Source organism: Chiloscyllium plagiosum, unplaced genomic scaffold (assembly GCF_037043375.1).
Source record: "Chiloscyllium plagiosum isolate Xiang-an unplaced genomic scaffold, Cpla_swu_hap1 HiC_scaffold_32, whole genome shotgun sequence".
In the NCBI taxonomy this organism is placed as follows: domain Eukaryota; kingdom Metazoa; phylum Chordata; class Chondrichthyes; order Orectolobiformes; family Hemiscylliidae; genus Chiloscyllium; species Chiloscyllium plagiosum.
The window spans coordinates 45,229,746-45,255,866 of NW_028270170.1; the positions used below are offsets into that span (position 1 = coordinate 45,229,746).

Below are 26,121 nucleotides of genomic sequence, written 5' to 3' on the forward strand. Positions count from 1 at the left end.
GTACATCTGCAACATAACCTCCCAACTCCTATACTTAAAGCTCTGCCCAATAAAGGAAAGCACACCAAACACCTCCTTCACTATCCAATCCACCTGCAACTCCACTTTCAAGGAACTATGAGCCTACATTCTAGGGTCTCTGTTTGTGGAGCAACACTCCCTACAACCTTACCATTAAGTGAGCAAGTCCTGCCCTGATTTGCCTTTCCAAAATGCAGCACCTCACATTGCTCTAAATTAAACTCCATCTGCCACTCCTTGGCCCATCTGCTCAAGATACCGTTGTACTCTGAGGTAACCTTCGCTGTCCATTACACCTCCAAATTTGATGTCATCTGAAAACTTACTGACTATACTTGCTAAGTTCACATTCAAATCATTTATATAATTGACGAAAAGCAGTGGATCCAACATTGATCCTTGTGGCACACCACTGGTCACAGGCGTCCAGTCTGAAAAGCAAGCCTCCTCCACCACCCTTTGTCTTCAGTTCTGTATCTAAATGGCTAGTTTTCCCTGTATTCCATGAGATCTAACTTTGCTGACCAGTCTCTCTCAGCTCTCCTGGGATGCTGTCCTCCTTCCAGATAAGACCGACATGGCATTTAGCTGCAGCAGGAGCTCTTTGCCTCTGCACTTCAATGCCTCCGTAGGGATACCATCTGCTGCAGCAGCCTTGTTGTTCTTAAGCTGGCAGACAGCCTTCTCTACTTTGTGCAAGGATCGAGTGTTGCTTAGTTCAAGGCATATGATATGTTGCGGGATGAGTTCAGTAACACTCTGTGGTTGAGGAGCTCTCTGAAGTGCTCCCCTAGTGATTTTTGATGGCTGGTTTATCTTTGAAAAGAGTCACTATGTCCTTGGCCAGCAGTGGTGTGGGGCTTTGGTCCATAAGTGGTCTTGGCAGTACAGATGAAAACACGCATGTCATGGTTGTCAACCATTTGTTGGGCCTCCAGTTCTTTCAGTGGTCACCACCCGTTCTTTATGTCACGGGTTTGTTTTTGTGCCTCTGCCTTTCAGTTGCCTGTAGGCCTGTCAGTTCTCTTCTGAGGGCAGTTGTTGTTTTACAGTCAAGTATGACATCTACTTCGAGCTTAATAGTTCCCAGATCTCATAACCACTCTCATCATACCAGTATTGGTATTTTCTGGTTGAGCAACCAGCCGAGTTTTTGCTGGCATTGACAATGGTGGTTTGAACGGTGAGCCAGAGACTGTTAGAATGTGAACTGGATATGCATTGTGGACTGCTCCTCATCTTGCCCACCTCCAATTTAAACATTTTTATTCCTTTATATGTTCCTTACACAAAATCTTTTTCGATAATCTCATGATGCTTTAAATTGAAGCACCATAGCAGATGATCTAAATGATTCACCTGTTTAAAAATTAAATTTAAAGCAAAGACTTTTTTCTCTGTGGAAAGGCAAAATATTTGCCTGCGAATGATATCGTAAAAGTATCAGACGTTGTATCTTAGAGAGCATACCTGGACCTGCACAAAATCTCGGAATTTATTATTAGGTTTGATGTTTGCAGCAGACTGCTGTTGCTTTGTCCATTGTCTACATGAATGTCATACCCAGCATGTTATAATACCTAAATATTTAACTTAAATGTTAGTTGTGACACACATGTTGTGATTAGATGAAATTCTGAAACCAAAATACTACTCATTCACTTCCTACACATTTTTCTTCTTGTTTGTGACTTGAGGTGGGAAACCCTGGTAAACATACTACTTTTATGCTCATAGGATCAGAAGTAGGCCTTTCAGCCGTTTCCATCATTCGCTGGGATCATGGCTGATCTGTGGCCTAATACCATCTACCTGCCTTTGGCCCATATGTTTGATTCACAAATATTTATCTCCAATTTAAAAGTAGCAATTGATCCAGCATCCATTGTCATTTGTAGAAGAGAACTCCAGACAACTGCCACCCTTTTATGCAGTGAAGTGCTTCCTAACATCTCTCCTGAATGGTCTGGCCCTAAACATCAGACTACGTGCCCGAGTTTAGAATCCCAACCAAGGGAAATAGTTTATTGTTAGCTACACCGTACTTTTTGTTAATATCTTGAAGACTTCAATCGATCACCCTTTAACCTTCTAATTTCAAGAGAAAACAAGCCTGGATTTGTATAATCTTTCCCCATAATTTAACCCCTGAAGTTCAGGTATCATTGTTGTAAATCAATGCTGCACTCTCTCCAAGGCCAGTGTATACTTCCTAAGTTATGGTACCCAGATTTGCTCTCAGTGCGCCAAGCGGGGTCTAACCAGGGTTTTGTACAACTGCAGCATAACTTCTGCATCCTTATACTTGATTCCTGTAATTATAAAGACCAGCACTCCATTCATTTATTGATTATTTTGTTCAACTATTTTTAATCTATGTTGTCTATAAAATTTGTAGATTTAATCTCTGTAATCCATTGATCTGTGCGCCCAAATTCCCAGTCTCTGGGCAAACACTGTATTTAACTTAATACTGTTGAGAAAGTGCCCTGAGTTATCCTTTGTCAGTCCAAAATAGGCAACTTCACACTGCTTTACATTGAATCCAAAAGGCACAATTTTGTTCGTTCATTTTAAGATATCAAAATCCCTTTGTAATTCAATGCCATCATCCACGCTGACTGCCTTTTGAGTTGAAATCCAATTTGAATGTATGACTTTCTATGCCGTTATCCAAGTCTTTAATAAATATTGTGCATAATTGAGGCCCACATTCTTGCGGACACCACAGGTCGCATTTTGCTGACTTGAGTACCTATCTGCTATCTGTACTTTGTCACCTGCCATTCAACCAATTTAATAGTCATGTCAATAATTTGCCCTCAGTTCCGTAGGCTTCTACCTTAGTTAACAGGCTCTTAGGTGGGACTTTATCAAATGCCTTCTGGAACTCCATACAAACAACATACTCAAATAATTCCCCATGTTCACAACCATAGCCACCTTTTCAGAAATTTCAGTAAGGTTTGTCTGATATGATGTACCATGCTGACCGTCCTAATTAACTGAAACTTTTCGATATGTTCAGTTACCCAATCCTTAATTACAGACTGCAATGATTTATTCACCACAGATATTAGGCAAACAGGTCGTAATTACCTGATATTCCTTTTGCTCTTCTTAAAAAAGCAGGATAACTTATTGTAATTTTCCAATCTGGAGGGATGACTCTTGGATATAGGGCGTTCTGAACGATTATAGTTCGGCTATCTAAATGTGATCCCCTCAATCTTTTAACATCTTTGGGTGGAAGTTGTCAGGTCCCACGATTTATTGCTCATTTAATACCATTAGTTTCCTCATTTCCAGTGCTTTACTTAAGTTGATTTTATTCAACCGCCATTCCTGATCTACTTTTATTTCCTCAGGATTTCAGGCAAGCTATCTTTTTTTTCTACTGTAGATTCTGAGGCAAAGTAATTATTCAACATGTCTGCCATTTCCCCACAGTCATTGACAGTATCCCCACTTTCAGTCCTTAGTGGGCCAACATTTCTCCTGATCAGCTTTCCCTTTATGCAACAAAAAAAATCCTCTTAGTGATTGGATGTCCCTGGCAAGTTTCCTTTTGTAATCTCTGTTAGTAGTTGTTCAAGTTGTTTTGTTAAGTCTGGACATATATTGTAATATCTAGGTAATGTATTGAGCATTACTTTTAAAATCTAAGAAAATGCAGTGATATGTAGCCAGAATACTGAGGCCCATCAATACATGACTAGGCCATACAGAAAACCTTTCAAGACCATTATTAAGGATGAGATTGCAGAGTATTTGCAAGTGCATTGTAAAATAGAACTGAGCTTCATCAAGGGGTGGTCATGTCTGACATCTATTAGAATCTTTAAGGATGTCATGAGCAAGTTAGGCAAAGGAGAGTCAGTGAATGTGACCTGTTTCGATTTCTAGCAGGCTTTTGACAAGATGCTGCCGAGAGGCTAGTAAATAAAATGAGCCCACGGTTCTAGGAGTATGAATTCTGTGGCTGCAAACGAGAATCCTGGATGGTGTGTTGCGTAGAATGTTGTGAAGCTGCAAAAAAATCTTTGTAAGAAAAAAAATTATTTGTGCAGAAGATGATCATTTATTTTATAACTTAACCGAATGAACTTGCAGAATTGTCAAGGGCACAGTTATGTTTCTGCTCTACAACTTCTTTTATGTTTTGACTCCCAGGTTATTCCTCCTATTGACCCTTTAGAAAATGTGACATCTTGTTCGACACCAACTGAATCTGTACCAACAAAAGCCTGCAATAACCTTAAGCCTGTCAATGGAGTGGTCAACAGGTAAGATATTGTTCAATGTTGGGTTCCAGGATGTCATTGCACTACAAAGGATGCAGATTTTGAACTTGTCTCATTAAACAAAAAAGTGCTGTGATGCATGGCTGTAAAGGAATGGTTAGGATAAAAGTGAATGCATTATTTATTTGAAACTTGATTGTTGGATGAGAAGGCTTGTCAAACCTGAAGCAGCAATAAAAATCTGGTGAGAAAGATGTGAATTGGGGTAAGATTCATGGATCTTGAAGAAGACTGGGAACAGCTATTTGGGAGTAAATCTACAGCAGAACAGTGGGAGGTGTTCAAAAAGGTACTTAAGGGGTGTACAATCCCGTCACATGGCTTTCAGGATGAAATGTAGAAGAAACAAGCCCAGAGAGCATTGGGGGCATAAGGAATATGTACGATTGGATAAAATGAGATGTATAACAGGTACGAAGGAGCAAAGCAAGAGGCCCCCTGGAGGAGTATAGGAAGTACAGGGGAGAATCTCAGGACACCAATTTGGAGAACCAGGAGGGAACAGGATTATGGAGAATCCCAAGATATCCTACAAATATCAAGGGGAATAGAATAACCAGCATAAGAGTAGGGCCCATCAGAGAAGGAGACCAATCTGAGCAAGAACCCAGCAGTCATAAAAAAATATTAAAAAGGTAGCTCGGAAGTAACTCAAAAATGGACTGAGAGTGAGGAGGGGGGCACAAAAAAGCATTAAGCAAAACCCAAAAGCGTTCTACATTTAGGTGAGGAATAAGACAATGATCACAGAGGGTAGGATCAATCAGGGATAGCGGAGGGAACTTGTGCCTGGAGCCTGAAGAGGTAGGGGAGACCCTAAATGAGTTTTTTGCTTCAGTATTCACTAGAGAGAGGCACCTTGTTGATACTGATACCACTGTGAACCAGATTAATAGGCTTGAACAGGTTGATATTAAGAAAGTGGATGTGTTGGAAATTCTGGGAAGCATCAAGATAGACAAGTCCTCACGGCTGGACCAGATACATCCAAGGTTACTGTGGGAAGTGAGGAATGAGACTGTTGCGCCTCTGGCAATGATCTTTGCATCCTCGCTCTCCACAGAAGTCATACCGGTTGTTTGGAGGAAGGCAGATATTGTTCCTCTGTTCAAGAAGAGGAATAGGATATCCCCGTGAATTACAAACCGGTCAGTCTTACATCTGTGGTAAGCAAGGTACTGGAAAGGATTCTGAGAGATGGATTTATGACTATTTGGATAAACCTAGTTTGATTAAAGATAGTCAGCATGGCTTTTTGAGGGCTAGGTCATGCCTCATAAGCCGCCTTGAGTTCTTTTGAGGATGTGATGAGACAGGTTGATAAAGGTCGAGCTGTGGATGTGGTGTATATGGATTTCAGTAAGGTATTTGATAAGATTCCCCACGGTAGATTCATTCAGAAAGTTAGGAGGTATGGGATACAGGGAACTTTGGCTGTCTGGATACAGAATTGGCTGACCGAAAGAAGATAATGAGTGGTAGTGGTATTCCACCTGGAGGGGTCTGTTTTTTTTTGGCTTCTGTTCTTTGCACTTTTTATAAATGACTTGAATGAAGAAATGAATGGGTGGTTCGTAAGTTTGCCAATGACACAAAGGTCGGTGGTGTTGTAGTGTTGAGGGCTGTTGCAGGCTACAGCAAGACATTGACAGGATGCAGAGCTGGGCTGAGAGGTGGAAACTGACTTCAATCTGAATAAATGCAAAGTGATTCATTTTGGAAGGTTGAATTTGAATGCTGAATACAGGGTAAAGACAGGATTCTAGTCAGTGTGGAGGAACAGCGGGATCATGGGGTCCATGTCCATAGATCCCTCAAAGTTGCCACCCAAGGGTTGTTAAGAAGCTGTTTGGTGTTTTGGCTTTCATTAACAGGGGATTGAGTTTAAGAGCTGTGAGGTTTTGCTGCAGCTCTATAAAACCCTGGTTAGACCACATTTGGAATACTGTCTCCAGTTCCGGTTGCCTCATTATAGGAAAGGTGTCGATGCTTTTGAGAGGGTGCAGAGGAGATTTACCAGGATGCTGCCTGGATTGGAAGGCATGTCTTATGAAGAGAGGTTGAGTGAGATAGAGCCTTTCACTCAGGAGAGAAGAAGGAAAAGAGGTGACTTGATAGAGGTGTACCAGGTGATGAGAGGCAGAAATGGAGTAGACAGCCAGAGACTTTTCCCCAGGGCAGAAATGACTGTCACCAGAGGCCATAATTTTAAGGTGATTGGAGGAAGATATAGAGATGTCAGAGGTCGGTTCTTTCTGAGAGAGTATTCGGTGTGTGGAATGCACTGTCAGCTGTGCTAATGGTCAGAGTGTGACTGCTGGGCAAGCACGTGGATAGCAGAAAATTGACGCGTTAGGTTGATCGAAGACTAAGATAAATGCTCGGCACAAAATCGTGGACTGAAGGACTTGTACTGTCTGTACTGTTTTATGTTCTACTTTGTATCTGTCTTACTTTGGAGAAATGGAATAGACTGCATTCCACATTCTGAAGGAGATTGTGGAGGTGACCTTTCAGGAATCACTGGAATCAGGGAGGGTCCCAGAGGACTCAAATAGCGAATGTAACTCCCCTGTTTAAAAGATAAAAAGGCAGAAGATTGGAAATTATAGTCTGGTTAACCTGATCTCTCTCGGCAAGTTTTCGAGTCCATTATTAAGGATAAGATTGCAGTTTATTTGGAAGTACATTGTAGAATAGAGCTGAGTCAGCAACACTTCATCAAGGGGAGGTCATGCCTGACATTTATTAGTGTTCTTGAAGGATGCAATAAATACGTTAGAGTGGTGATGAAGGGCTTTTGCCGGAAACATCGATTTTACTGCTCCTCGGATGCTGCCTGAATTGTGCTTTTCCAGCACCACTCTAATCTAGACTCTGGTTTCCAGCATCTACAATCATTGTTTTTACCTAATGAATACGTTAGGCAAAGGAGAGCTAATGAACGTGACCTATTTGGATTTCTTGAAGACTTTTGACAAGGTACTGCTGAGAAGCTACGAAATAAAGTGAGCCCATAGTGCTAGGGGCAAAGTACTGGCATGAATTCTGTGGCCACAAACGGGAATCCACAATAGTGTGTTGCCTCCTGGATACCAGGAGCCAGGATGTCTTTGAGCGGTTGCAGAATGTTCTCAAGGGAAGGATGAGCAGCCAGAAGTCATTTGGCATGTTGGCACAAATGACATGGGTAGTTATAGGAATGAGGTCCTGCAGAGTGATTGAAGAGAATTAGGAAAAAAGTTAAAAAACCAGGACCTCGCCGCCTGTAATCTCCGGATTACTTCCAGAGCCAGGTGTTTGTGAGGGTAGGAATAGGACGATGTAATAGATCAATGCTTGGCTAAAGAATTGGTGCAGGGGACGAGGATTCAGATTTTTAGATCATTGGGATCTTTTCTGGAGTAGAGGTGACCTGTTCAAGAGGGGCAGGTTGCACTTGAACTGGAGGGGAACCAATATATTGGCAGCCAGCTTTGCTAGTGCTACAAGGGAGGGTTTAAACTAGATTAGTTGGGGGCGGGGCGGATCCTCAACAGCAGGGAGGCAATTGCGAGGCTGGAAGGAGATACAGTAATCAGAAATAGTAAAATGAAGAGACATGTCAGGCTGGAACACGACAGGGAGTAAAGTGAGTGTGGGTGGCACGGTGGCACAGTGGTTAGCACTGCTGCCTCACAGCGCCAGAGACCCGGGTTCAATTCCCGCCTCAGGTGACTGACTGTGTGGTGTTTGCACGTTCTCCCCGTGTCTGCGTGGGTTTCCTCCGGGTGCTCCGGTTTCCTCCCACAGTTCAAAGATGTGCAGGTCAGGTGAATTGGCCATGCTAAATTGCCCATAGTGTTAGGTAAGGGGTAAATGTAGGGGTATGGGTGGGTTGCGCTTCGGCGGGGCTGTGTGGACTTGTTGGGCTGAAGGGCCTGTTTCCACACTGTAAGTAATCTAATCTAAATCTAAATCTAATCTAATCTAAAGTAATATCGGTTGGATTAAACTGCATCTATTTCAATGCAAGTGGGCTGACAGGTAAGGCCGATGAACTCAGCATATGGATTGGTAAGTGGAACTGGGACATTATAACCATCACAGAAATGTGGATAATTGGGGGACAGAGTCAAAAAGTGTGGCACTGGAAAAGCACAGCAGGTCAGGTAACATCCACGGATCAGGAAAGTCAACGTTTCGGGCATAAGCCTTTCTTCAGGAATTTTCATCAAGAGGTACAGGACTGGCAGCTTAATATGCCAGGGTGCAGATGTTTCAGGTGGGATGGAGGTGTTGGAAAGAGGAGAGGGGAGTTGCATTTTTGATTAAGGCGAGTATCACATCAATAATCAAAGATGAAGTAACTGTAGGGCTGTTAATGTGGTTTACATGGATTTTTAACAATGTCTTTGACAATGTCATGTGTGAAAAGCACATGGTATGCAGGGTAACTTGGTAAGATGGATTCAAAATTGGTTCCGTTATAGAAGATAGAGACTGGTGGTAGGAGACTGTGACTCAAGCTTGATATGCTGTGATATCCTACAGAGGTCAGTGCAGGATTCACTTATTGTTTATGGTAATCATAAAGTAGATGAGAATGTGGGAGGGGTGATAAGTAAATTTGTGAATGATGCAATGATTGGCTAGGTCGATTCTTGAGACAGCTTACCACCATTTTCTGAAGTTTAATCAGTGGTCGGTAATTAATGTTAGTCCAACCAACAAAACCAATATCAGCTGAATGAATTGGGGGAAAAAGAAAATTGGCAGTTCAGACGATTTAGCTAGGGAATTGAGTGAGTGAACACTATTTTTCTAATTATGCTATTATCACCTTTTTGTCAAAGGCTAATGAGCCATGTACTTCAATCAGTAATAAATGGGAGTTTCACCTGGAATTACTGCTTTAATGTAACCCGCAAGTGGCTCACCTGCTTCGTGACTGCAGGGTCCCCTCCAGAGAGATCAGAAGGGGTGCATTGCATCTGTTGAGCTCTGTATGCTGTTCTGCATTACATTCTGGATGTTGTAGCCCATCTTGCTAAGCTGGCTGAACATGCAGCCCATATTGGCACAAGTCCCAGTGTATTGCATATTTTTATTTGTTGACTCATGTTAACACTAAAGTGAATTTACTCGCCATGGTTCTTGGAGTTCAGCATAAGAAATAGCAGGAGTAGGCCAACTGGTCCATCCTGTCTGCTCCACTATTCACAAGATCATGGCTGATTTTTTTTGTGAACTCAGCTGTACTTAACAGCCCACTCATCATAACCTTTAATTCCTTTACTGTTCAGATATCTTCACCTTAAAAATGTTCATTGATGTCATCTCAGTTGCTTCACTGGGCAAGGAATTGCACAGATTTACAATCCCTTGGGTGAAGAGGTCTGTCCTCAACTCAATCCTGAACCTGCTTCCCCCTAAATTTTGAGGTTATGCCCACGAGTTCTAGTTTCACCTGCCAGTAGAAACAACCTCCCTGCTTCTATCTTATCTATTCCCTTCATAATTTAATGTTTCTATCAGATTCCCTCTCATTCTTCTAAATTCCAGTGAGCACAGTCCCAGTCTACTCAATCTCTCCTCGTAAGCCAACCCCCTCAACTCCGGAATTAACCTAGTGAACCTCCTCTGCACCCCCTCCAGTGCCAGTGCATCCTTTCTCAAGTAAGGAGACCAAAACTGTACACAGCACTCTGTGTGGCCTCACCAGCATCTTATACAACTGCAACATAACCTCCCTGTTTTTAAAGTCTATCCGTCTAGCAATGAAGGACAAAGTTCTATTTGCCACGCTATTTAACGTATCCAGCCCAAGTGTACTGACAAGTCTCAGAATTATTTATTTGTTTCTGCGTAACATATTTATCAATCCATTGACAAAAATCAGAATTAAGATTTTGGATTGTCATGATCTGTAGGTGGTGATGTCATCTTTTCCCTAGTGCTTCTTTCATTCCAATTAAATCACCTGCACAAGGGTACCCAGGTCCCTCCGCAAGCAGCATGCTGCAATTTTTGAATATTTAACTGAGTCCGTTTTGCTGTTACTCCTACCAAAATGGATGACCTCACATTTTCCAACATTATACTCCATCTCCAGACCTTGTCCACTGATTTAGTCTGCAGGGGGATATAGATAAGTTTTCAGTGACCTCTGCACACTTGCCTCTTCCATTCATTTTATTGCCAGTTGCGAACTTTGACACACTATATATGGCCCCCAACTCCAACTCATGTATGTTAATTATAAACGATTGCAGTTTCTACACTGAGCCCTGAGGCACACCATGAGCTACTGATCGCCAATCAGAAAAGCACCCATTTGTCCCCACTCTTTGCTTTCTGTTAATTAACTAATCCTCTATCTATGCTAATACATTATGCATAAAGCCATACATCCTTTATCTTATGCAGCAGCCGTTTTGTGTGGCACCTTGTCAAATACCTTCTGGAAATCCAAATATATTACATCCACCAGTTCACGGTTGTCCACTGCCACTGGTAATGTCCTCAAAGAATTCCAGTCACTTTCTTAAATCCATGCCGTGTCTGCCCAATAAGACAGTTTCTATCCAGATGCCTTGCTGTTTCTTCCTTGATCGATTCAAGCATTTTCTTCACTGCAGAAGTTAAGCTAACTGACCTATTGTTACCCACCTTTTGTCTATCTCCTTTTTTAAACAGTGGCATCACATTTGCTGTTTTTCAATCTGCTGGAACCATCCCAGAGTCCAGCGAATTTTGGTAAATTACCACGAGAGCAGTGATAGTGCAGGGAATTACAGATGTGATTTCACTCCATTCCATAATGGAATTTATTATGATGCGCTATTTAACGTATCCATCCCAAGTGTACTGACAAGTCTCAGAATTATTTATTTGTTTCTGCGTAACATATTTATCAATCCATTGACAAAAACCAGAATTAAGATTTTGGATTGTCATGATCTGTAGGTGGTGATGTCATCTTTTCCCTAGTGCTTCTTTCATTCCAATTAAATCACAAAAAGCATTCTGTATCCATTGTTTACAATTTTTATTTTGTGCATCATTACCTGTAGTTTTTTCTGAAATAATTCTCTGACAGGTCGCACTGAAGTAAAAATTGATAATTACAGTTCCCTTTGTTTGAGAAAATGCCAGACTTTAAATATTGTTAAGGTAATTAATGTGATTTAAACAGACTGTTTGAATGATCTGGGATTTTAAACCAGTTTAGATCTGTTATCCACTGTGGCTTCTTCAAGGAAGGACTTGTTGGCTAATGTTTGAAAGCTTTTTCTAAAGAAACTCTTGTCCATATCTGACAACAGTGTGCGAAGGATGTCAGTTAAGCTCTTAATCAGCATGTGTTGCTGAGACAGTTGTCTCAGCCTTGCATTTGTGAAAATGTTATTTCTGCTTGGGTTTCTGCTTGTACGTGGCATGGAAGGTTTTTTAAAGTGACTCTATGCAAATTTATCTGTTGAAGCAAGCTCTGCCTTTTGCTAATGCATATTCTGTTCTTCCTAAGTGTTCACAGTTTACTCCCAGACAACAGTTCCACTGACAGTTTGGATGCTGAAGAGCTACTGAATAAAAAGCAGAGATTGAATATGCTGCCTGTACCTCCTGATAGCACCTGCATTGCAGCTCGAGTTCGTCCACTGTTGACCTGTAAAAAGCGGAGGCTCATCAGACCCAACAGCGTTCAACCACTGACCCGGAAGGTGAGTGTACAGTACACTGTTGTGTGTGACAGCATAACATTCATTAACTCCATATTATTTCAGAATGCATTAATATCCAGTGTGAATGAAGGCATCAAAGTTGACACTTTCAAATCTTTAAGAACAAAAGCACCAAATTTTGGCTTCGGAGCCAGTTACTTGTTACTTATATGTAAGAAATCCTTTCTGTCATAAGCAGCGCTTAGTTTAGTTGGGGAATATCATGAATAGAATGGGGTGTTTGGGTTGGACGATGCAAGAAGTTCAGTGATGAATATTGAGGCAGTTCATTGGGGTTTGGAGAATAGGTTTTTTTTAATGTTTACTTTTGGGTATCACAGATAAAACAAGAATTTGCTGTCGGTCATTAGTGGTGTTTTGAAATGATGCGAGGAGGCTGCCATCCTCATTTGCTTGTTCACAGGTTCTCTTCACACACTTACTTGGGGAAGTACAGCATTTTGCTCCCACATCAATGCAAGAATGACATGTTGAATTTTTTTGAGTGGTTAATAAGAATGGGAGGATATTGAATTGTTTGATTGAAACTGGAACAGGCCCTTCAACTTACCAAGAGTACACTGAAACATGCTGCCTTTCTCAACTAAAAACCTTTCGCCTCTGCAGTCGTAATCCTTTATTCCCTGCCTATTCATTTATCCATCAAGATGCCTCTTAAGGCATGATGCTTAGTTGAGACAGCAAGTTGTAATGACAGTGGTTTGTTACAGTGTTCTGGGAATCAGAGTTAGCAGACTTAGAAAATATAAGAACATCAGAAGCAGGCGTAGTCCATTTGGCCCTCAAGCCAAATTCAATAACTTTGTGGCTGATCTTCTCCAGGCCTCAACTCCTCTTAGATGCCAATTCCTCAAAGCCCTTAACTCTCTGACATATCGAAAGTCTATCCACCTCATTTTTAAATGCTATCAATAACAAACCTCCACATCTCTCGGGTAGAGAATTCCAAACATTCACTGTCCCCTGGGAGAAGAAATTCCTTTGCATCTCATTTTCAAACAAGTGACCTTTATTCTGTCGTCATGTCCCCAGCTCAAATTTCCCTCGCTACTTGAAGCATTTTCTCAATATCTACCCTTATGAGTCTCCTCGGAATCTTGGATGTTTCAATAATATCCCTTTTATTCTTCTACAAGCTAATGAATAAAGGACTAACCTGTTTAGCTGTTCTTTGGAAAGCTGTCCCTTCATAGAGTTTCCAGCGCACAAACAGACCCTTCAGTCCAAATCATCCATGCTGACCAGATATCCTAAATTAATCTAGTCTCACTTTCCAGCACTCTAAATTCTTCCAATTCATATACCCATCCGGATGCCTTTTAAATGTTCTAATCGTACCAGTCTCCTCCACTAGCAGCTCATACCAAAAACACGCTATTCTCTGCATGAAAAAGTTGTCCCTTTTTAAAAAAATTTCCCCCCTCACCCAGGAATCAGCATACTGAATCTCTTGAATGGCCTTCACTGCCAATTTACCCTTTCTAGAATATGGGGACAAAAACTGTGCACAGTACTTCATATTGGGCCTCGCCAACCTTGTATCCTGATTGCAACATGCCTGACCACCTGTTGCTGTATTGTCAGCAAATTTAGATACATTGCACTCTGCTTCCTCATTCTCACCAACTGATTCTCCAAAGCCTGTCCGCCATACAGGAGGCACAAGTCAAGAGTGTGATATAATACTTCCCACTTGCTGTTCCAATTCCAGAAGCTTCACCTTTCAAGAAACAGCAACACTCATGTATCCAGGACAAGCAACCCACTTGATCGGCAAAGTCCACAAATGTTCAGTCACTCCACCACCAATGCTCAGTAGCAGCAGTCCACAAAATACACTGCAATGATTTGGCAAAAATCATTATACAGCACCTTCCAAACTCATGACCACTTGCATCTTGAAGGACAAAGGCAGCAGATAGATTGTAACACCACCGTCTACAAGTTCCCTTCCAAGCCACTCACCATTCTGACTTGGAAATGTATCGCTGTTCTTTCACTGTTGTTGGATCAAAATGTTGTAACTTCCTCCCTAATGTCTATAGCGGATAGACAGCAATGGTTCAAGAAGCTAGCTCAGTACCACCTTCTCAAGGATAGCTAAGGTTGATTCTATTTTCTATGTCTTAACCCATCTTCAGTATGTGCTAATACATAATTCTCAACCATATGAGCTTCTATCTGGCACTTTATTTGTCAAACGTGATTTCCCTCCATGAAATCATATTGACTCCCTTTGGTTGTGTTCAGGTCTTTCAAATGCTTTGCTATTTCCTCCTCAATAATGGACTCTTAATATTTACCCACTGACCAATATGACCCTGAATTGGCCTACAGATTTCTGTCTCCCTCCCTTCTTGAATACACAGACCACAGAAGCAGTTTTCCGAATTGCTGGAACCTTCTCAGAATTCAGTCAGTCCTGGAATATTTCAACCAATACCTCCACATTCTGTGCAGTTACTTGAAAGCAATTGTGTAGAGGCCATAGCAAAGTATCTGCCTTCAGTCCCATTAGTTTGAGAAGTACTTTTTATCCCTTGTGACAGAGATTGGTGTAAGATTGGTCCAATTCACGCCTTGTTTATCTGTTATTTTTGGGATGTTAAGAGAATCCTCTGCCATGAAGTTGGATGCAAAATATTATTTAAAATTGTATTTCCCTGTTCCCCACTGTGACCTCCAAGGCCACTTTAGCTGCTCTCTTTAGCTGTTTTGTTTTCATATTTAATTTACTTCAATCAATTTTCACCTCTTTGAGCTTTTTGTTATCTGCTGCTGGTTCCTGGGGTGGGGAGTTGTTGGGGGTCTGGTGGGTGGGCAGCTGGGGAGAGTCCCTGGGCAACCACTAGTTTACACCATTCTGTATACCTTAAGTTTTGTTTGGATACTCTTCTTGACCACCTTTGTTGAAGTGGATGGTTCATTCTTCTCACGAAGTCCTCCTTTTTGACTGGAAGAAATCTTTGCTGAGTGTTATGAAATGTCTGTTCATCCATTGAATATCCTCTTAGTCTTTTTTTCTCTGTCCACTTCAGACAACTCTTTATTCATACATCTTTAATTGCCCATTTTTAAGTTGGAGACATTAGTTTGAGACTCAAGTTGCTTTCCCTCAGACAGAAATTAAAATTCTACCGTGTTGTGATTGCTACCCATGAGAGGATCCTTAACCAGGAGAGCTCTTAATAATGCTGCTACTTCATCCATTCTAGATCTAAAATAGCCTATTTCTGGGTCAGTTGTGCAAAGTTAACAAAGCTACCTATTCTTCTTTTCCTTTTTACCAATTTTGTTTCTTCATCAATTATTGAATTCCCAGTCTTGGTAACATTGTAATCATATCTCTGTAGTAGGAGCAAATTAAAACAACTTGATGTGCTGTCAAGTCATCTATCTTTTTACAAGTGCACGTATTCAAAAAAAAAGTCTTAAGCTTTGACTTGTAGCACGATTACTTTCTCTTGTTCTAATTCCTGCTGTAATCTTCTCTGCAAACTTTTAACCCCTTCCTGTAATGCAAAACGCTTTGATTATTGTAACACTGAGTTGCTGTGGCTGCATACATTTCTACATGCATTTTGTAGCCTGGATAGTGATAACAGAGACTCCAGTTTTCTCTCTCCCATGCCTTACCAGGAATGTCTCCTATGGTTACTCCTAGCATTAGTGTGTGTTGGAAAGATATATGAATATGCCTATCATGGCAATGAAATCCTGGGCTAAAACTTCAACTCAGATCTTCGAGCTTAGCAGCAGTCTTGTATCACAAAACTTCCACATTTTCTGGTGGATCGTTCAGGTTAGGATATGAGGATTGACTTGGAGATGAGAGAAACTGAAATTATTTCTGGAGCAGATGGTTCAGGAGAGATTGAAGGAGTGTTGAAAATAGAGATTTTGATGGAATAAATAAGGAAGAACTGCAAGAGGATTAATACCCAAAGAGGGGAACACTCCAAATATTTGGCAAAAGAATTAGCAAGGAGATTATGACTATTTTCTAAATGGGATAAGATTTCAGAAATCTGAAACAGTGATTTTTTTTTTCATAAATTCATTTACGGTATTAGGGTATTGCTGGCTAGGCAAGCATTTATTGCCCATATCTAATTAGAGGGCAGTTAAGAGTCAACCAACTTGGGCGTCCCAGTTTGGGATTTTCTTAAGGTTAACATTCAGGTTCATTTGGCAACTAGGAAGGCAAATGCAATGTTAGCATTCATTTCAAGAGGGCTACAATATGAAAGCAGAGATGTACTACTGAGGCTGTATAAGCATCTGGTCAGATTGCATTTAAAATGTTGAAAGCACTTTCAGGTCCCATATCTATGGAAGGATATACTGGCATTAGAGGGGGTCGAGAGGAAGTTGACAAGAATGATCCCAGGGATAGAGAGTTTGTCATCTGGAGAGGGGTTGAGGAGTCTGGGTGTGTCCTCAGAAGGGTGAGTGGGGATCTCATTGAAACTTGGGGAAGGCAGAGAGGCCTAGATATAGTGGTCACACAGACATTTCTCATATTATAAAATTGTAGAATCCTGACAGTGTAGAAGCAGACCATCCGGCTCATTGAGTCCACACCAACCCTCCAAAGCACATGCCACTCAGACCCACCTCCTTACTCTGTCCCTGTAATCCTGCATTTCCTTGGCAAACCCACTTAGCTTGCACATCCCTGACCAATCTACCTAAGCTGCACACCTTTAGATTGTGGGAGCACCCAGAGGAAACCCACACAGACATGTCGAACATGTGCGAACTCCGCACAGACAGTTCCCCAAAGCTTGAATTGAGCCCAGGTCCCTGGCGCTATGAGGCAGCAGTGCTAACCGCTGAGCCCCATTGCTGCCCAGAAGTAGTAGGAGAGACGAGGACCCGGCACAGCCTTAAAGTGAGGGGATAACCTTTTAGAACTGAAATGAGCAGGAATTTCTTCAACCAAGTGGCAATGAGCCTGTGGAACCCATTGCCACAGAAGGCTGTGGAGGCCAAATCATTGATTGTACTTAAGACAGAGACAGGTTCTTGATTAATAAGGGGGTCAAGGGTTACTGCGAGAGGTTAAGAGAATGGGATTGAGAAACAAATCAGCCTGATCGAATACTGGAGCAGACTCAATGGGTCAAATGGCCTAATTTGGTTTTATATCTTATGGTCTATGCTCTTCTGGCCTTAAGAGTATGAGATGGGGAAACGCAGGAAGGGAGTTCATGATGACTGGGGATGTTCAGAGCTAGCAGCCACAGTCTGAGCATCCGGGTAGGTCAGTTGGGACTGAGATGAGGAGAACTGTTTTCATGGAGAGAGTGGTGAGCCTGTTGAATTCTCAAGCTAAAACATCAAATGTTCTCAAGATAGAGTGGGATATAGGTTTTGGGCTAAAGGGATCAAATGGTAGGTGAGATAAAGTAGGAATAGATAGTGAGTTGGTTGATCAGCCATGATCTTATTGAATGGCAGAGAAAGCTTAAGTGCCGAATGGCTGCCTCATAGTTTTTATTTTCTGTGTTATTAAATCTTTTGAACTGTCTTGAGTTTTTTCTGTCTTCATCATTTGTCTGCCTGTGTTTGGGGATTGGAAGAGTCTGTTCAAGTTACACAAATTAGAAATCTTTCTTTTACCGTTTTTGTTAAAGTTGTGTTACAAATTAACAGATTCATTTTTCTTCTACTGTCATTGAAGAATTGTGTTTTTTTTTGTCCCTGTAGCAGTCAGATAAATTGTGTTTTTGTGATCTTGTTGTGGGATTTTTATATATTTACACATTTGTGATGACTTGTGAAACAGAGAGGTACGATTATTGGTGCACTCTTGCCAGTTAAATCGTGACAAATGTTTGAGTTTTCCGCTACATTTTGAACGAGGACAACTTAATTTTGAATGCAGAGTTAGTCTAAGCTTAAAGCACAGATACCAGGTTTCTCAGACTAAAATAAAGTAGTATTAGCATCCATTAAACTTTTAAGAGAGAGCCTAAAAAAATGTACAAGAGTTATCAAGAGGCCAGCTGATAGAATTGGCAGGAGAAAATGAGGGCTGGAGATCATAGTTGAGAGTGTAGTTCTGGAAGGGTACAGCCGGTCAGGCCCAGCAGAAGATTTGACACTTCAGCCATAAGCCCTTCACCAGGAAATATCAGGATAGAATTGGCACATAAAATTAGAAGTGGAATTGCTTGTCAGAGCTCAGATAATTGAAGGCTATACATGCTATCGTAAGGACAGACTGGCAGAGGGGATGGGGTGGCCCTGTTGGGAAGGAATGATATTCAGTCCCTTGTGCAGGGGGACCTAGAATCAGGGGATGTCGAGTCAGCATAGATAGAGCTGAGAAGTTCTAAGGGTAGAAAGACCCTAATGGGAGTTATCTACAGGCCCCCAAACAGTAGCCTGGATGTAGTGTGTAAGTTGAATAAGGAGCTGAAATTGGCCTGTCGCAAAGATATTACTACAGTTGTTATGGGGGATTTCAACATGCAGGTAGACTGGGAGAATCCGGATGGTACTGGACCCCAAGAAAGGGAGTTTGTGGAGTGCCTCAGAGATGGATTCTTAGAACAGCTTGTGCTGGAGCCCATCAGGGAGAAAGCAATTCTGGATCTGGTGTTGTGCAACAAACCAGATTTGATCAGGGACCTCGAAGTAAAGGAGCCATTAGGAGGTAGTGATCAGAATACAATAAGGTTTAATCTGCAGTTTGAAAGGGAGAGGGTAGAATCGGAAGTGACAATATTTCAGTTGAATAAGGGGGACTATGGAGCTATGAGGGAGGAGCTGGCCAAAGTTCAATGGTGCAATACCCTAGCAGGGATGGTAGTGGAACAACAATGGCAGGTATTTCTGGGTATAATGCAGAAGATGCAGGATCAGTTCATTCCAAAAAGGACGAAAGATCCTAAGGGGTGGCTGTGGCTGTCGAGGGAAGTTAAGGACCATACAAAGACAAAAGGGGAAAAGTATAACATAGCAAAGATGAGTGGGAAATCGAAAGACTGGGAAGCTTTAAAAGAACAACAGAGGATTACTAAAATGGAAATACGCCAAGAAAAAATCAGGTACGAAGGTAAACTGGGCAAAAATATAAAGGAGGTATGTGAAAAGAAAAAAATGGTTAAGACTAAAATTGGGCCCTTGAAGACCGAAACAGATGAATTTATTACGGGGAACAAAGAAACGGCAGAAGAGTTGAATTGGTACTTTAGATCTGTCTTCACTGGGGAAGACACGAGCAATCTCCCACATGTAATAGTGGCTGAAGGACCTGAACTGAAGGGAATTTATATTAGGCAGGAAATGGTGTTGGAGAGATTGTTAGGAATGAAGGCTGATAAGTTCCCGGGACCTGATGGTCTGCATCCCAGGGTACTGAAGGAGGTGGCTCTAGAAATCGTGGATGCATTGGTGATCATTTTCCAATGTTCTATAGATTCAGGATCAGTTCCTGCGGATTGGAGGGTGGCTAATGTTGTCCCACTTTTTAAGAAAGGAGGGAGAGAGAAAACAGAGAATAGTCCCACTTTTTAAGAAAGGAGGGAGAGAGAAAACAGAGAATTATAGACCAGTTAGTCTGACCTCGCTGGTGGGAAAATTGCTAGAGTCAATTATAAAGGACGAAATTATGACACATCTGGATAGCAGTACCAGGATAGGTCAGAGTCAGCATGGATTTATGAAGGGAACATCATGCTTGACTAATCTTCTGGAATATTTTGAGGATGTAACTCTGAAGGTGGACAAGGGAGATCCAGTGGATGTAGTATACCTGGACTTTCAGAAAGCCTTTGATAAAGTCCCACATAGGAGGTTAGTGAGCAAAATTAGGGGCATGGTATTAGGAGCAAAATACTGACATGGATTGAAAATTGGTTGGCTGACAGGAAACAGAGTGTGGTGTGCCGCAGGGATCACTGCTGGGACCGCAGCTTTTTATGATGCACATTAATGATATAGATGAAGGTATTAAAAGTAATATTAGCAAATTCGCTGATGACACAAAGCTGGGTGGCAGGGTGAAATGTGAGGAGGATGTTAGGAGAATGCAGGGTGACCTGGATAGGCTAGGTGAGTAGACGGATGCGTGGCAGATGCAGTTTAATGTGGATAAATGTGTGGTTATCCACTTTGGCAAGAACAGGAAGGCAGATTACTACCGAAATGGAGTCAAGTTAGGTAAAGGGGCAGTACAACGAGATCTCGGTGTTCTTGTGTATCAGTCAATGAAAGCAAGCATGCAGGTACAGCTGGCAGTGAAGAAAGCTAATAGCATGCTGGCCTTCATAACAAGAGGAATTGAGTATAGAAGCAAAGAGGTCCTTCTGCAGCTGTATAGGGCCCTGGTAAGACTGCACCTGGAATATTGTGCACAGTTTTGGTCTCCAAATTTGAGGAAAGACTTTCTGGCTATTGAGGGAGTGCAACGTAGGTTCACAAGGTCAATTCCCGGAATGGCGGGACTATCTTACGCTGAAAGATTGGAGCGACTGGGCTTGTATACCCTTGAGTTTAGAAGGCTGAAAGGAGATCTGATTGAGACGTATAAGATTATTAAAGGATTAGACAATCTGGAGACAGGAAGCATGTTTCCGCTGATGGGTGAGTCCCGAACTACAGGACACAGTTTAAAAATAAGGGGTAGGCCACTTAGAACAGAGTTGAGGAGAAACTACTTCACCCAGAGAGTGGTGGGTGTGTGGAATGCTCTGCCCCAGAAGGCAGTGGAGGCCAAGTGTCTGGATACTTTCAAGAAAGAGTTGGATCGAGCTCTTAAGGATAGTGAAACCAAGGGTTATGGGGATAAGGCAGGAACAGGATACTGATTGAGGATGATCAGCCATGATCATAATGAATGGTGGTGCTGGCTCGAAGGGCGGAATAGCCTACCCCTGCACCTATTGTCTATTGAAACACTAATTCAGAATTTGGATTTGGGATAAATACAAAAGAGACCAATTATTCCAAGTAGTGAACAAAGTTATACTCCATAGAATGTAGTCCAACAGGTTTATTTGGAAGTACTAGCTTTCAGAGTGCTGCTCCTTCAGATAGCTGTGGACAGGCTCATAAGGCGCACAACTTATAGCAAAAGGTGACCGTGTCATGCAACTGAAATAATGTATTTAACAAACCAAGACTCCTGTTAAGTCTTTCATCTTTTAGAGTGAGTTGGAGGTTTTGGTTTATTAATACTTAAATTCTATCCTGCCCTGCTCAAAACCATGCTGCCTATCACTGATAAGCCCATTTTCTTCCAACTGAAAATAAATCCTATCCCTCACTATCTTTTCCAGCAGTTTCCCTACCACTGATGTCAGGCTCACCGGTCTATAATTATTTGGATTATCCTACCTTCCTTAAGCTAGGGACAACATTAGCAATTCTCTAGTCCTCCAAGACCTCACCCATGTTCAAGGATGCTGCGAAGATATCTGTTAAGGCCCCAGCTATTTCCTCTTTCGCTTCCCTCAGTAACCTAGGATAGATTCCATCCAGACCTGGGGACTTCTGTACTTAATGCCAACTTGACCTGCGCATGTCATAAACATGGACTTCAGTAAGGTGTTTGATAAGCTTCCCCACAGTAGGCTGATGGAGAAAGTGAAGTTGCATGGGGTCCCCGGTGTACTAGCTGGATGGATAGAGAACTGGCTGAGCAACAGGAGACAGACAGCAGTAGTGGAAGGGAGTTTATCAAAATGGAGAGCTGTGACCAGCAGTGTTCCACAGGGATTTGTGATGGAACATAAAACAGGACAGCACAGAGCATGCCCTTCAGACCACGATGTTGTGCCGACCATTGATCCTCATGTAAGTTAAACCTCATGTACCAACCCTCAAATTTCTGTGACCATATGCATGCCCAGCAGTCTCTTAAAAACCTCGCTTTCACAACTGCTCTCCAAAGCATCCACATCTTTCCTATATTAGGGCGACCAGAACTGGACACAGCATTCCAAGTGCAGTCTAACCAAAGTTCTATAGAGCTGCGACAAGATCTCTCGGTTTTTAACTCAATCTTAAACTTAAACTTAATGAAAGCCAAAACACCATATGCTTTCTTAACAACCTTGTCTATTTGTGTGGCAATTTTAAGGGATCTATGTACCTGCACACCAAGATCCCGCTGTTCCTCCACACTGCCAAGAATCCTGTCCTTAATCCTGTACTCAACTTTCAAGTTCGACCTTCCAAAATGCATCACTTTGCATTTATCCAGGTTGAACTCCATCTGCCACCTCTCAGCCCATCTCTGCATCCTGTTAATGTCACGCTGCAGCCTGCAACAGTCCTCTATACTGTCAACGACACTTCCAACCTTTGTGTTGTCTGCAAACTTGCAACCCATGATATACATGAATGGTCAAGAGAAAGATATAGGTCATCTGATTACTAAGTTTGCAGATGACACTAAGACTGGTGGAGTAGCAGACAGTGAACGGGACTGTCAGAGAATACAGCAGAATATAGATAATTAGAGAGTTCGGCAGAGAAATAGCAAGTGGAGTTCAATCTGGGCAAACGCGAAGTGATGCATTTTGGAAGATCCAGAGTGAACTGTACAGTAAATGGAAAGCCCTGGAAAAAATTGATGTACAGAGAGATCTGGGTGTTCAGGTCCATTGTTCCCTGAAGGTGGCAACGCAGGTTAATAGAGTGGTCAAGAAGGCATGTGGCATGCTTTCTTTCATCAGTGGCGTATTGAGTACAAGAGTTGGCAGGTCATGTTACAGTTGTATAGGACTTTGGTTTGGCCACATTTGAAATACTGTGTACAGTTCTGGTCACCACATTACCAGAAGGATGTGGCTGCTTTGAAACAGGTGCAGAGGAGGTTCACCAGGATGTTGCCTGGTATGGAGGATGCTAGCTATGAAGAGAGGTTGAGTAGATTAGGATTATTCTCATTAGAAAGGTGGATGTTGAGGGGGGGACCTGACTGAGGTCTGTAAAATCATGAGAGGTATAGTTGGGGTGGATAACAAGCTTTTTCCCCAGAGTGGGGAACTCAATTACTAAGGGTCACAAGTTCAAAGTGAGAGGGAAAAGGTTTCAGGGAGATATGCGTGGAAAGTTCTTTACGCAGAGAGTGGTGAGTACCTGGAATGCATTGCCAGTGGAGATGGTAGAGGCAGACACGATAGCATCTTTTAAGATGTACCTCGACAAATACATTAATGGGCAGGGAACAGAGGGATAAGGAATCTTGGAACATAGGTGATAGGTTTAAATAGAGGACCTGGATCGGCAGAGGCTTGCAGGCCGAAGGGCCTGTTCCTGTGCTGTAATTCGCATTGTTTTGTTAAATCCCAGAACTACTTTTAAGTCACATTCTCGAGATAACTTAAGGTTTTATTTTTTTAAAAAGTGACATCTCAGCTCAGACAATGTATTAAAGGTGTGAGGTTAGAGTCTGTTTCTATCCTAATCTTGAGTCAGACTCTGGTTCTGTTTCCAAAGTGGGAATTTCTAAAACGTTACATGGATTGACTCTATGTTGTATGCTGTTTGAGCAAAATAGAATGTGTCTGCAAATGCACATTCACCCCATAGATTTATGTCTGTGTGCGTACATGAGAGAGAGTGCGAGTGTGTGAGCAAGCGCAAGTGAGTGCACATGAGAGAGTGTGTGTGTTTGCATGAGTGTGGCAGAGTATAAACCTGACAGGGTGGGAGTGTGTGGGAGGTCTGTGTGTGTGCGAGAGGGTCTGCGTGAGTGTGTGTGCGCGCGCGCGCTGTGTGCATGGGGTAGTGTGACATGAACCCAAGGATGGTTGAGGCCATCCTCATGGGTGCCGAACTTGGCTATCAGCTTCTGCTCAACCACTGTGTTGTTGCATATCCCAAAGTCCACTTTTGAGGATGGTCGCCCGAAGATCTGTGGCACAGTGGTTAGCACTGCTGCCTCACAGTGCCAGAGACCTGGGTTCAATTCCCGCCTCAGGCGACTGACTGTGTGGAGTTTGCACGTTCTCCCCGTGTCTGCGTAGGTTTCCTCCGGGTGCTCCAGTTTCCTCCCACAGTCCAAAGATGTGCGGGTCAGGTGAATTGGCCATACTAAATTGCCCATAGTGTTAGGTAAGGGGTAAATGTAGGGGTATGGGTGGGTTGCGCTTCGGCGGGGCGGTGTGGACTTGTTGGACCGAAGGGCCTGTTTTCACACTGTAATCTAATCTAATCTAATCAAATATCCTTGACCGCTGAAGGGCGTCCCGACTGGGAGGGAACACCTTGGGTTCATGTCACACTATAGATGACCCCACTACACTATACGTTCTCTCACACATGCACACTCTCACGTACTCTCCCACTCACGCAGATGCTCTCTCTCACACACACAAGTACACCCCACCCCCATACTCTCACTCATGCACACACATCTTCTTACAGGTTTATACCCTGTCACACTCATACGCACATTCTACCACGCACACGCAAAACACACACTAAAGCGCATTCACACTTTCACGCGCGTTTTCTCTTTCTCTCTTTCATACAATCTGCAGGTAGTCAATTCATATAAGAGTCATAGAGATGTATAGCACGGAAACAGAATCTTCAATCCAACTTGTGCATGCTGACCACATATCCTTACCTAATCTAGTCCCATTTGCCAGCACTTGGCCCATATCCCTCTAAACCCTTCCTATTCATATACCCATCCAGATGCCTTTTAAATGTTGCAATTGTACCAGCCTCGTCTGGCAGCTCATTCCATACACGTACCACCTTCTGCGTGAAAACGTTGCCCCTTAGGTCCATTTTATATCGTTCCCCTCTCACCCTTAACGTGTTCCCTCTAGTTCTGGACTCCCCCACCCCAGGGGAAGACCTTGTCTGTTTATCTTATCCATGCCCCTCATGATTTTATGAACATCTTTAAGGTCACCCCTCAGCCTCGACACTCCAGGGAAAACAGCCCCAGCTTATTTAGCCTCTCCTTTTAGCTCAAATCCTCCAACCCTGGCAATATTCTTGTAAATAGTTTGTGAAACCTTTAACAACACCAAATAGAACCAATCCGACTCAAGATTGGGATACAGACAGACTCTAACCTCACACCTTTAATGTATTGTCTGAGCTGAGATCTCAACATTTTTCATAAAACCTTAAGTTATGTTGAGAATGTGACTTAAAAGTAGTTCTGGGATTTACATATTAATGAACCAAAACTTGCAACCCATTCTAAAAGATGAAAGACTTAACAGCCATCTCGGTTTGTTCAATATATCATATCAGTTGTATGACACTGTGATCTTTTGCCATACATTGTGTGTCTTATGATCCTGCTCCATAGCTACCTGATGAATGAGCAACTCTGAAAACTAGTGCTTCCAAATAAACCTGTTGGACTATCACCGAGTGTGTGAATTTTAACTTTGTCCACCCCAGTCCAACACTGGCACCTCCACAGAATGTGATTATAGTTTAGCCATGGACTTGTGTCCTTGTGGAGTTCTACATTGTCCTCCTTTCTGTTTATAATGCGACCCAAGTTTTCTATGGTCCTCAAACTTTGAAATTGTCCACATGAAATCTAAATCTAAAGCAAAGGTCCCAAAATCAACTTGTGTGGAACTCCATTGCAAACCTTCATTCAGTATGAAAGATATCCATTGATCATTGCAACAGTATTTCCTATTACTCAGCCAATTTTATACCCACGTTGCACTTGTCCCTTTTCGTTCCTGTGGCGTGTAAGCTGTAATTTAGCTCAAGTCTGATTGTGGCACTGTGTTGAATCCCTTCTAATGGTCCATATGCATCACATCTACAACATTACCCTCATTGATACTTTCTGTTGGTTCTTCAGAAATCTCCATCGAGATTGTGAAACATGACTTTCCTACATCAATCTACCTTTTTCCATTTGACTGATTCTGCCCAGGATAATTATTTCTTGAAGCTTCCCCACTGCTCAAGTTAAGCTGACTTTGTCTGTAGCTTCACTGCTTCTCCTTTCAACCTTTTTTTCAACAGAGGTATAATGTTTGCAATCTTTCCCACGTTCAGAGAAGATTGAAAGTTTATTGTCAGCTCCCTTGAAAATTTGTCTTCAATAGCCTTGGCTACAT

General features: G+C 42.3%; 1 protein-coding gene across 4 annotated transcripts in view; it reads left to right on the forward strand.

Moving 5' to 3' along the window:
- The window catches only part of kansl1b (KAT8 regulatory NSL complex subunit 1b), a 314,956-nt gene that overhangs the window by 226,286 nt on the left and 62,549 nt on the right, over positions 1-26,121 (forward strand). For all 4 annotated transcript variants that reach the window (XM_043675343.2, XM_043675342.2, XM_043675346.2 and 1 more), the window contains 2 exons: positions 4,195-4,307; positions 11,833-12,028. In XM_043675343.2, the coding sequence (XP_043531278.2) occupies positions 4,195-4,307; positions 11,833-12,028 (309 nt within the window). The remainder of the gene's footprint in view (positions 1-4,194; positions 4,308-11,832; positions 12,029-26,121) is intronic.